Raw genomic sequence first — 12,485 nt, forward strand, 5'->3', positions numbered from 1 at the left:
GTCTATGGGAAGTGACCTCAGCCGCTTTCCATAGACGTGTGTGTGATTGCAAGCCGTAGTCAAGTAATTTGAACACAGCCTTGGTCAAGGCTTGCTCAAGAGTAGTCTGGTGCCGTTTGCAGCACAATGGGGAAAATACTAGGTTGCCATCAGGAACTAGCATTTCCATTGACATGTAATTTGTTTGATACAGAACAAGGATAGCCGTGTCTGAATTACTCAGCTATGGCTCATGTGTAATATCAAGCCGTAGTCGTAGCCCAGTAATTCAGACATGGCTAATTATTCCAATTTTAAAGACGCTCCTTAACACACAGGAACTGAACAATTTAAGAATAATTTCTTGATATTGTAATTCATTATATCATAATGATACAAATACCGAATGTTACATAACTTGAATATTATGTATAAATGGAGCTAAAATAATTCTTGCGTACCTTTTATCTATTTTATAACGGAAATCTTAACAAGCAACTGATCATTGTGGTGTTTGTTTTTTTCAATCGTAGAGAAAATTAGAATTGTTTTCTGTTTCGGTAGACGTAGTTTATGTATCATATATAAATAAATAACCTATTTTTGTACAGAACTTAGCTGTGGAGAATGGTTCACACTACAATGTCTGATAGGGAAAAGAGTGGGAAAGTTATCATAGATGTCCAGATTTCAGAGATTATAGAGCAAACTTTTGTGTCGACTAGACAGGGTTGAACTTTGGGCATTTCATTTGAGAGTTGCCAGTTCAATCTTGCATTGATATGTTTGTCTTAATAAGAAAAGTACTTTATATTTTGCGTTGAAGCTAAAACTGTCTCAAGTCGAGATTGATGGTCTTTATTTTACTAGTATCTTTTTTTTTTTACTTGTGTAGTTATATCCCTGAACTTTATGTACAGTTGACACTCAATGTATAAAGGCAGTAGGGAAATCAATCCCTATTTTTCTTTTTCTGGATGGCATTTGTGAGAAAACGTGTTAAACCCGAGATGAAAACCCAAGGTAGTAGTAATGGTACGCTTTTGGAAAGAATGCAGTATCCAGACGCTACTTCTTTGGCTATGCACAAAGTCTATGGAGAGTCTAAGACCACTTTCTAACAAAATTGGGCTCATGTTTCTCAGTCCCAGATTCATGTCTTTTCGACATTTTTGCAGTGACTAATTCATTGAGATAATATATGAGGAAAAAATGACATCAGGATGCAACAGTCTTTCCCATATTTCTCTCGGAGTGAAATTTCTTTTCTTTTCTTTACACCTGAGACTCTAACAGAGAAAAATCTATTCAAACTTTTTTTTTCAATCTAAGTGTATTTTTTTTTCACTCTGAATGATCTGTTGCCTACTTTTAGTGGGTAACAGAGTGATTTGTCGGATTAAAAATAAGAATGTTTTTGCAGGTTTTCTGCAAGGTGTGCGTGTATAAGAGATCCCTAACTTGTAAGTTCCTAACAATTATGCATAACTACACATGATGCATGTACCTTGATGTAAGTTCAGTCTGTCACAAGCCAATGTGGCCCATCAGGCTGGCATTTATCTCCAGTTTCAGTGGCATGAAACGAGAATATTTCTACTCCCCCTGGATGAGATGCCAGTCCATCGCAGGTTACTCCCCAGCTAATGCTGGAACCATTTATACTCCTGGGTGGAGAGAGGCAAGTGGGGTAAAGTGGCTTGCCCAAGGACACAGCATATGGCCAGCAGCTGGATTCAAACCCTAATGTGTCCTTCAACAAAAACTTGTTGAGATTTGTTGGGTTCTAATAATAATTTCAGTGACAGTTAAATCTTCTTTGTAAACATGTCAAATTTTTCATTCTCGAAGATTCATATAAATGTCGGCACGGCTACGTAGTAAATAATTTTGTACATGTGTACTTTACATGTATTGTCTCTTACATCAAAAATGTTACATAGTGACTTGAAACAATGAGAATCCAATGATTAGAAATTAATGTGTGGTCGACTAATTTGAGTGTTTATGTTTCATTTTAGTATTTTGTTGACTACTTCTTTTTCATGTTTATATATTTTTTTTTTTCATTTGATGTGACCCTAATATGAAAATGAAAATTAAGAAAAGGAATTGTCCAGATTTTGTTTTCATGTTGTACATGATTGGCTCGTCCCAATTTGACGCTGGTTTTGGAGGACTGTGTAATCGCTAACACTGGTTCTCGACTTCCTAGTCAGTTCATTGGTCAACTGCACCCTGTTGGATTTAAATGGGTTTTGGAAGCACATGTAAAAATGCGAAGGTTTCAGAGAAAACCATCTGGAAACATTTTCATTTTGTAATTTTAATTATTGATTTTAATTTGTTGTATAATATTAAAAACTATTGGGTTTCTTCAGTTGAAAGTTGATTAAACTTTGTGAATCATTACAAAGGAGAAAATTCCCTTTATGTTTTTGAATTTTAAACCTTACTTGTAAATGAAAATAAATTCCTTTGTAAATGGTGATCGTGGATGTAGCAAACCGAGTCATTAAGCCGCGCCCACTGCCATGTGAGCAGCAACAACACGTGACCCACTCAACCAATGCTGCAATGCGTGTTCAAGACGCGCGCGTCGTACGCAAATGCACGCGTGTCAGACCGCATTAAATCACGGCTGTGATTGGTCAGAATATCATGGGGCGGGGTTTAAGTGGATCAGTTTATTATTATTGCTGGGTGGGATCAGTTGCCTTCCGGTGAAATTGAAATAACCTACATGTATTTCCATTATGAACGAAGATCATAACCTCAGTTTGTTTATTTTTAACACCAAATTCAAACTTGTTGAAAGTCCCAAGTTTCACTATTCCCGTTTTTACCCAAAATTATAAACAAAAGCAAATGCTAGGGGTTAAACTGAATTTTTTTTACTTAAACAAGGCCAATAAAATGAAATATCTGCAAACGAAAATAATGAACTTTCGGTGAGACGACCAGCGTAAATCAACACAAAAATACTTAATTTCTACACTTAATTCTAAGATTAGAATTTATTTTACCGATTTATGTCAAAAACGGAGAACAATCTGCCAAATTTAACTAAACTTAATTTTCTTTCAAGAGAGGGCGCGCTACACAAATAGTGGTCACCATCGTAAAGAATGTTCTGTCTTTAAACTGAAAGCAGGAATGCAACTTTCATAGTTCAAAAACAACACACTCGTTTTCCAGACGATAACTCAAGAAATGCGTGTTGCATTGAATCGATATTTCGTATTGTGATTAAAGGTAACATATATCACAAATCTGTTGAATTTGGAGTGGGATCGTCCGACAATAAAAACAATATAACCAAAATAATGTACTGGGGAAACACGGAGAAAATCCCGCCAATTTATGTCATTTTCATTTTTCTTTCACAAGAGGGCGCGCTATTGGTCACCACTGTACTGTGTACGTAAGTACAAAAGTATTGTCAACACGAAAAACCATGCCTCAAGTTCATGACACAAAAACGCTCTCGGTTTGACGATTCCTCACTAAATTCAACAGATTTGTTCAATCATCTGTATGTTTAATCAATTTATTAAATGTCGATTTCATGCAAATATGTATTTCTTGAGTGGCTTCTGGAACCCCGAGTGTGTTGTTTTTGTGTCATGAAAGTTGACTAAAATCTCCAGTTATTTGTAGCTAGCTAGTTCTTTAACACACTACATTTCCGGAGTATATTAATTATATTTTTGACGGTTTCTATCCAAATTCGCAAGTGATGTGTTGTGTATGATAACTTATCAGGAGATTTGATTTCAGTCCAATACAACAAGCAAAAGTCGTCTCAACAACGAGTGTGTTGTTTTTGTTCCATAAACATATTGACTCAAATTCGCCTGGTATTTTGCGCGCTTACATGCCACATTGTCTTGTGTATATTTTTATTATTGGTCAACAATTGATATCCAAATTCAAGAGATTTGATACATATATCAGGTTGAATCGTTATGCAATATTTCAAATTAATGCACCAAGTACTTCTTGAGTTATCTTCTCGAAACCGATTGCATTGCTTTTTGTCATGAAAGTTGACTCAAGATCGCAAGTATCTCGAGCGCTTTAACACACTACATTTCCGGAGAATATTAATTATATATTTTTTTGATTTTGAAAAAAATACTTGACTTTGGACAATGAGTCATTTTTAATGCCAAAACCCAGTTACTAGTCCTTATCATTTGTTTGTAAAACTGTACGCATGCATTTACTGACATGCGTGAAATGTTTTGGTTAAATATGATTTTTTTTATTTTGTGTAACAAAATGCTCTGCAACTAGTTCGAGAATACCATAGTCAGTGATAACTCTGTGTTAAGTTAAATTCATATAGACTGTTATTTTGGAGTTGAAAGAAATAAAATTTCAACTGCTTTTCAGGAAACACTGTGTTATTTCCAAACTTGTCTCTCCCATAGTTTTGAATTTCTTGATCCAATCATGGAGGAATAAACCCCAATATAAAAAAAGAATATTTTATATTTTTAATTCTATTTTATTCTGAAAACAACACTTCAATTTTTCTAACATAAGTTCAGTCAATTTATGTCTCGGGAATGTAAAAAAAAAAAAAAAGGGAAGAAAATTAAGTAACAATAAAATAATGTGGGACTCGAACCTGAGTCGCCTGATTGAGAGTCCTACGCCGGTCCACAAGACCATTAACGCACTCGAATGTTATACTAGTTCTGCTTAATTACAATTGTAAGATAGGCTTATCGTGGCTTTTCACGTTGACGCCCATGCACGCTTAGACGTAAAACACAGTCTGACGATGTAAAACAGTCGTTTGATTTTGGGTGTAGCTGTTCTAATTGATCTAAATTTAATTAGAAAAGGGTAAAGGGTGTCAACTGAACTAAAATCCTGAAATTCAATGAAATAAAACTCGTACAATCTTTGGTTTCAGTACGAAACACACGTGTTCAACGGATGCAGAGAAGCCCATTTCTTTTGTTAAATTCCTTTGTTGAATCTTGCGTTAACAATAAAATGTTTCCATTGAGGCGAAAGGATTAAACGCCGCGATCTTTTTTCACGCTTGAGTGCCTCTGAATGGGGAATATTGAAGCGGAAAATCACGAATTACAGCACTTAGGCAGCATTTTATCCCACATAATGATACTTTTTGGAGAGGAAATTGCGTACTAAATACAACTGTAGTTTCAAAATTCAAAAATTCGCCGTATTTAAAAAGTCGAGGTAATTTTGTTGGAAAAATTTCACTAAAACTTTCCTCATCCTAACGTAGGCGGCGCTATATATATTTAATTCTCGCACGTGCACCGTATTCAGAGTTGGCTAGCGCATTAGCGTGTGTGTATGGCATTGCAAGGGGATGGGGGCGGGGCTGGCTGCCTGTTTTGTATACATGTACAGTTTAAAGCCCTTTTATTTAAAAAACATTTCTCCACTTACAACTTTTAATAAATATATTTCGCTTGTTCCCCCCCCCCCCCCATCTCACACGACAAAAAAATTCCCGCCTCCCTCTTGCTCATGTGTATACCGGGGCCCTTTTATTAATATCCTTATACGCGTCTCTTTTGTTCCATTAAAGTTGACTTTTATTCGGATTGCATTTTTTTCACTGACCTTAATTATCTATTGTTTTAGTTGTAGACCTATTCAACTTTTATTCGTGAGATAAATTGAAATTGTGATGCTAAAATAAGATTGGGTAAACGGGTGATACACAGATCGGGCGGCGGCTATCGCGCTAACAATGCGCGCACTGAGAATGAAAAATATATATAGCGCCGCCTACGTTAGGATGAGGAAAGTTTTGGTGAAATTTTTCCAAAAAAATTTCCTCGACTTTTTAAATACGGCGAATTTTGGCATTTTAAAACTATAGATGTATTCAGTATGCAATTTCCTCTTCCAAAAGTATCATTATGTGGGATAAAATGCTGCCTAAGTGCTGTAAATCGTGATTTTCCGCTTCAATATTCCCCATTCAGATGCACTCAAGCGTGAAAAAAGATCGCGGCGTTTAATCCTTTCGCCTCAATGGAAACATTTTATTGTTAACGCCAGATTCAACAAAGGAATTTAACAAAAGAAATAGGCTTCTCTGCATCCGTTGAACACGTGTGTTTCGTACTGAAACCAAGGATTGTACGAGTTTTATTTCATTGAATTTCAGGATTTTAGTTCAGTCGACACCCTTTACCCTTTTCCAATTAAATTTAGATCAGTTAGAACAGCTACACCCAAAATCTAACGAATGTTTTACATCGTCAGACTGTGTTTTACGTCTAAGCGTGCATGGGCGCCAACGTGAAAAGCCACGATAAGCCTATCTTACAATTGTAATTAAGCAGAACTAGTATAACATTTGAGTGCGTTAATGGTCTTGTGGACCGGCGTAGGACTCTCAATCAGGCGACTCAGGTTCGAGTCCCACCATAATTATATTATTCTTTTTTTTTTTCTACCTTCCCAACTTTTTATAGCTCCATGCCCAAACATAAATTTACTGAACTTATCTTTTAAATAAACTGAAGTTTTGTTTTCAGAATCCCAAACAAACTACCAAGAAAACAAACAAATCAATAACAAACAGGTATTTTTTTTTCACTTTTATTTATTGTGATGATTTAATATCCCTTTATTCAAAGAACTATGCACAGCATTTCAACAACATTTTAAGTACACATTTACTTTTAAAATTCACCTACACAATATTGACACTGCAAGATAAGATTATCGGACTTAAAGGGCATGTACAACATTTGCTTTCGCTGCAATTTTCAGAAATAAATGGATTTGGAGGATTAGTATGTTTTAGCAAATATTGTTAAAATGACTTTTTTCACGTTTGGGCTTGTAGATGCTGGAAAAGCCAAGAAAACCAGACATGTATTTGCAGTCTGGTGACCCCACTTTTAAGATAAAACGGAGCAATTAATAGACTTTGGGGAATTGTAAGGTCAGAGAATCAGTCTAGCAGACTTATACCTCTTCACAGGTGTATAATCAATTGCAAAGAAAATGCGGAATAACTAATTATAAAAAAATTGGGAGCAATTTTTGAAAAATAGCCAGTTTTCTCCAATGCTTGTCGGCTGACCAGCGTTGGAAAAGTACCATTTTTCTTTAAAATGTCAGCACATCAGGAGCCACAATTTTACAGTATGCTTTAGACTGTCATTCCCCAACAATCCAGTAAGGTATTTCGCGATAATTTGATCATTTCGTTTTGTGATGTTTGCAAATGTTGTATCTTCCCTTTAAAGAAAGGCAGTAAACATTTAATGTTTTTACAGATGAAATAAAGAAATGAAGTCAGAATATCACACAATATTGGAAAAGAATGTTGCAACCAGACGCCAGTTCAGCGGTTGTGTGCAAAGTCTATGGAGCGTCAAGAAAAAAAGTATTTCTCAGTCCCAGATTCATGTCCTACCAGGGTCATTCCATGTCAGACCAACGCACTTTTTTACCTCATGTCTTCCGATTTTAATAAAAATCGCTGTGCTTGTAGGTCCTAATGAGCAATGAATACTCACCAATTTTTAGCCCGATCCGACCTACCATGTGGTCAGGGCAGAAGCCACAAAAAATGGCATTTTTAGAGTAAAATACCACCCTTTTGGTATAAATATGTCAAAACTTTGGCAATTTTCATCGAATATATGTGGATTTGGTATTAAAATAATGAGGATTGCATGCTCAAAGCACTTCTTTTGTCAAAATTATATTTTGTGAAAAGTAGGTCATGTGACCTTTAATATGCTATCGTGACCTTTGACCAAATTTTTGTAATAATGTATCATTCCGAAAATCAACGAAATCAAAATAACTTGCTAGAGCATGTCTTCCTCTATCAGAATCTACTAAAAATCAGTTGGGGTCTTCAAAATTTACAACTTTATGACTACTTTTGTACAGTTGGTAGGTTACAAATGAGTCAATTTATAGACTTTACATAAGAAATACACCAACACAACTTACTATTCTGTTTCTTAAGTTACTAAAATTAATCTAGATTTTTATGTATAAAGTACAAAGCCAGGAAAAACAAAATTCTACCTTCTGATTCCAAAGAAACTGTCTAATCAGAATATCTGGACTCGGAAGTGTGCTAACCACTAACAGTTACCAGGCCTTCACCCAGTACAGCGGACTCACGTCCAGGTGAAATTCATCTCAAAGAAACAAAATGCCAAGTCTGTGAGAGTCATTAAAGTTCAAGAAGCACAGTGATGAATGAGTAAAGGTAACTTTGATTGTAATATTAAGTATATCTTCAAGCAAACTTGAATCCTAGACCCTGATTAGTCCATCTATAGCAACAACTGTGTGATTTTAATATTGCACAGCTATATTGCACCCCAGATATTAGAAATGTACGTGTACATATGTTGTGTTATTTCCTGCAGAACGGACCAAAACAGTACATGTATGCACGTACATATCATCTTCACCGCGTGTACGCATTTGATATCAAGTTTGCTTGAAGATAAATTGGTTATAAATCCCACTTGCGCTCGTGGAACACGGAATTATGTAGTGCATCGAGTGGCATATGGGTCACAGCAGCATTGCATTATTTCATATTCCAAGCGCGTTCGTGGGATAACTAATTATCAGTGGCACCCAGGAGGGGGGGGGGCTTGAACATACCCCCAACATTGTCAATTTGTTTGTTTGATTTTAGGCTAGTTTTTGTTGGTCCAATCTTTAACAGAAATTTGAACAAAAAAACGATTTATGACCCCCCCCCCCACCAAAAGCCAAATCCTGGGTGCGCCACTGCTGATAATCTACACTATGAGTCTGGTTAGACCTCATCAGCCCTCAGAATGAGAAATTCACAAACCAAGATATATTTTAGTAACTTTAGAAACAGAATAGTAAGTTGTGTTGGTGTATTTCTTATGTAAAGTCTATAAATTGACTCATTTGTAACCTACCAACTGTACAAAAATAGTCATAAAGTTGTAAATTTTGAAGACCCCAACTGATGTTTAGTAGATTCTGATAGAGGAAGACATGCTCTAGCAAGTTATTTTGATTTCGTTGATTTTTGGAATGAAACATTATTACAAAAAATGGGTCAAAGGTCACGATAGCATATTAAAGGTCATGTGACCTACTTTTCACAAAATATAATTTTGACAAAAGAAGTGCTTTGAGCATGCAATCCTCATTATTTTAATACCAAATTCACATATATTCGATGAAAATTGCCATAGTTTTGACATATTTATACCAAAAGGGTGGTATTTTACTCTAAAAATGCCATTTTTTGTGGCTTCTGCCCTGACCACATGGTAGGTCGGATCGGGCTAAAAATTGGTGTGTATTCATTGCTCATTAGGACCTACAAGCACAGCAATTTTAATCAAAATCGGAAGACATGAGGTAAAAAAGTGCGTTGGTCTGACATGGAATGACCCACCATCATTTTTGCAATGGATGACTTCATTGAGATGATATGAAGAAAAAGCAGCATCAGGTTGCAACATTCTTTCCCAATATTGTACATGAAAAAAAATATAGTATTGACAATGTGATAGATTGCCTTTGAGAAAGATTCTGTTGGATTGAAATTTCTGAAACTGACTTGGGACATGGATGACAAGATTGACTTTCAAGGATTTGTGCGGACTCGGGACTTGAATACAACCTGGGCCCAATTGCATGGCGCTGCTTAACAGTTACCAGAAAAGCTGTGCTCATATTACTACAGCAGAACTGTACCATCCTTAAGCACTCATGGCGTGGATGTGCTAACGGTTCAGCACGCATTGAGATCTACATGTACATTGTTACGTCAAAAGCTAAGCAAATTGTTCCTCTGAGGTATTAGCGTCCCTTTTGCTGTGTTTACTGCTTATGATAAGTTAAGCAAATTGTTTCTCTAAGGTATTAGCGTCCCTATTGCTGTGTTTACTGCTTACGGTAAGTTAAGAAAATTGTTCCTCTGAGGTATTAGCGTCCCTATTGCTGTGTTTACTGCTTACGGTAAGTTAAGCAAATTGTTTCTCTGAGGTATTAGCATGCCTTTTGTTTACTGCTTACAGTCTCAGTAATATAGACGGAGAGGCTCTGCTGGCAGAAATTGTGTGCTAAGCAGCGCTATGAAATTGGGCTCGGTTCAAATCACTTATTTTCAATTTGTTTCCTGCCATCTGGACCTTACACCCTAATTACCTGACAAACGTGCTCTGAAAACTTGTACATGTATATTTATATCAATATAAACCATTAATTAGTATAATTACATTACGTACAGATGACTACCCCCCTCCTTGAATAACCATTCCTGGCCCATTCTCATGCCGTTGGGTTGTCTCTAAACATGCCCCAGAAACTCCAAGAAAACAAACTTGCAGAGTTGTCCTACATGTAAGCAACATTTGTGACGTGAACATTCATAATTATGATGAACATTTCAATGCTGCCTGACTGACTGTCTGACCGAGTCACTGAGTATTAACTGATCGAGTCAGTCACTATTATCACTGACTGACCGAGTCACTGACCGAATCACTGACTGCGCGATGAGTCACTGACCAAGACACTGAGTTGATGACAGCCACTGAGTCGCTCAATGAGTCACTGAGTGATTCCTTAACCGAGTCGCTGACCGAATCAATGACTGAGTCACTGACTGAATCACTGAGTCGCTGATCGAGTCACTGAGTCGCTCACTGAGTCACTGACTGAGTCACTGACCGAATCTGACTGAATCATGGAGTCGCTGATCGAGTCACTGAGTTGTTGACTGAGTCACTGACTGAGTCACTGACTGAATCACGGAGTCGCTGATCGAGTCACTGAGTTGTTGACTGAGTCACTGACCAAGTCACTGACTGAGTCACAGAGTCCAGCTTAACTAGGCAAGCCTACTTTGTTTATGCCATGAGAGACTAGCCTCTCTCCAGAACTGTTGTTTTCTCCTGCATAACCATCTTGCCAAAGCTAAATAAAGAAATATTTCAAGGCAAATTTCCCATGCGTCAAGAATAATTAAATCACCCCTAATCAACAGTATCGTTCCATTATTTTATTTCTGGAAAATCCCTTTGCAAGCAGGGGTTTTTGGAATGTACACATTTAAACAATCTCAAGACTATAGGATAGGGACCACCTCAGGAAACTGGTGCCCTGTTGTCCTTGGCCCACTTCTTCATGACACAGATGATGTATTCCACCTGCGGGTTACCGGTGTTGCGCAAGATTTGGAGGATGTCTCGCAGTGTTTCTCTGTAGAGGAAAAAAAAATGACACAAATCTAGTGGCTTGAACTTCACTGGGTTTTGTGCACATGAAAATGAAAGCTATTAACAAGATGGACTTTGCGTCGGGGTGATGTAAATCAATGTTAGGATTTGCCCTTCACCGATGTATAAACACTGTATACTCGGTGTGTTACCTCCTGAGTGAAAGTTGGGAAAATAATCACTTGGGTGGGATTCGAACCCACGACTCGACCATGGAGCTTACGGGGTTGGTTGGCTGGCTAGGCAACCAATTCTGTAAGCTTGATGGTCCAGTGGTTAAGACGTCTGCACTAACAAGCAGGAGGTCATGGGTTCGAGTCCCAACCGAGTAATTTTTTCAACTTTAACTCGGGAGGTAAAGCACTGAGTATACAGTGTTTATACGTCAGTGAAGGGCAAAACCTAATAGTGAAAATGAAAGCTGTTTATAGAATTTAGGGGGAAAAAGGAAAAATCCATAAAGATCAATGAATTTGAACTAGAGGGCTAAGAAGTTGAGAAGTATTCATGAAGATTTGTAATAAAAAGCCGTATCCTCTCTGAGTGATCCCCGTTTGATATTTGCCAGGTCTGCATCGTGACTTTGGGCGTGATCCCTGGCTGCATGGCATATGCGGGTTGAGGGCTTCTGACTAGAGCCCCTTTGACAGAGACATTGACAATTAGGGAACCGCCAACATTGGGCTGGATAGCTCAGTTGGTAGAGCACCGGAGTGATATGTCAGTGCACACTGTTTGATAGATGTACTGTGGTCACCTGACCAAAGGTTGAGATCTAATTGGTCAGTGTGCACTGCTGATTGACAGAGATGACACCCACCTTGGTTCATGACCAGCTATGATCTGCTGGAATACGCCCACGCACGCCCCTCGCTTGCCTTCCCAGTATTCAGGATTGGGGTCCAATCTTTCCAGGACACCGAAAGCCTTGGTCGCATAGTAGAACTGGCCATCTACCGATAGAAAAGATGAGATTTGAGGATCGAGAGACCGTGACAATTATATGTTGAGGTCGAGCAAAAAACATCAGAAGTTCAAACAAAAAGCCTGAAGTTTTCGATCATATCGCCACCGTGTTGACAAAGTGATGAATTTGTCCCAAATCAATTTTTTAAGCAGTTGGGATTTTTGGCTATTCTAATATTTTATGATGCCTTCTACATGCTTACCAAAGTTTGTGACACAAAAGTGCATCCTTCATTATTCAAGCTAATGACACAAAGTCGTAAATGTGCAACAAATCTTTCTTTT

At 37.5% G+C, this 12,485-nt stretch overlaps 1 protein-coding gene across 3 annotated transcripts in view; it reads right to left on the bottom strand.

Moving 5' to 3' along the window:
- Positions 1 to 10,970: 10,970 nt before the first annotated feature.
- LOC119739524 (intraflagellar transport protein 56-like) overlaps positions 10,971 to 12,485 on the bottom strand; it is a 29,464-nt gene continuing 27,949 nt past the window's right edge. For all 3 annotated transcript variants that reach the window (XM_038214517.1, XM_038214509.1, XM_038214503.1), the window contains 2 exons: positions 12,055 to 12,187; positions 10,971 to 11,217 (listed from right to left, as the gene is read on the bottom strand). In XM_038214517.1, the coding sequence (XP_038070445.1) occupies positions 11,103 to 11,217; positions 12,055 to 12,187 (248 nt within the window). In that variant the 3' untranslated portion in view covers positions 10,971 to 11,102. The remainder of the gene's footprint in view (positions 11,218 to 12,054; positions 12,188 to 12,485) is intronic.

This window comes from Patiria miniata, unplaced genomic scaffold (genome assembly GCF_015706575.1).
Source record: "Patiria miniata isolate m_02_andy unplaced genomic scaffold, ASM1570657v1 HiC_scaffold_10, whole genome shotgun sequence".
NCBI classification, from domain to species: Eukaryota; Metazoa; Echinodermata; class Asteroidea; order Valvatida; family Asterinidae; genus Patiria; species Patiria miniata.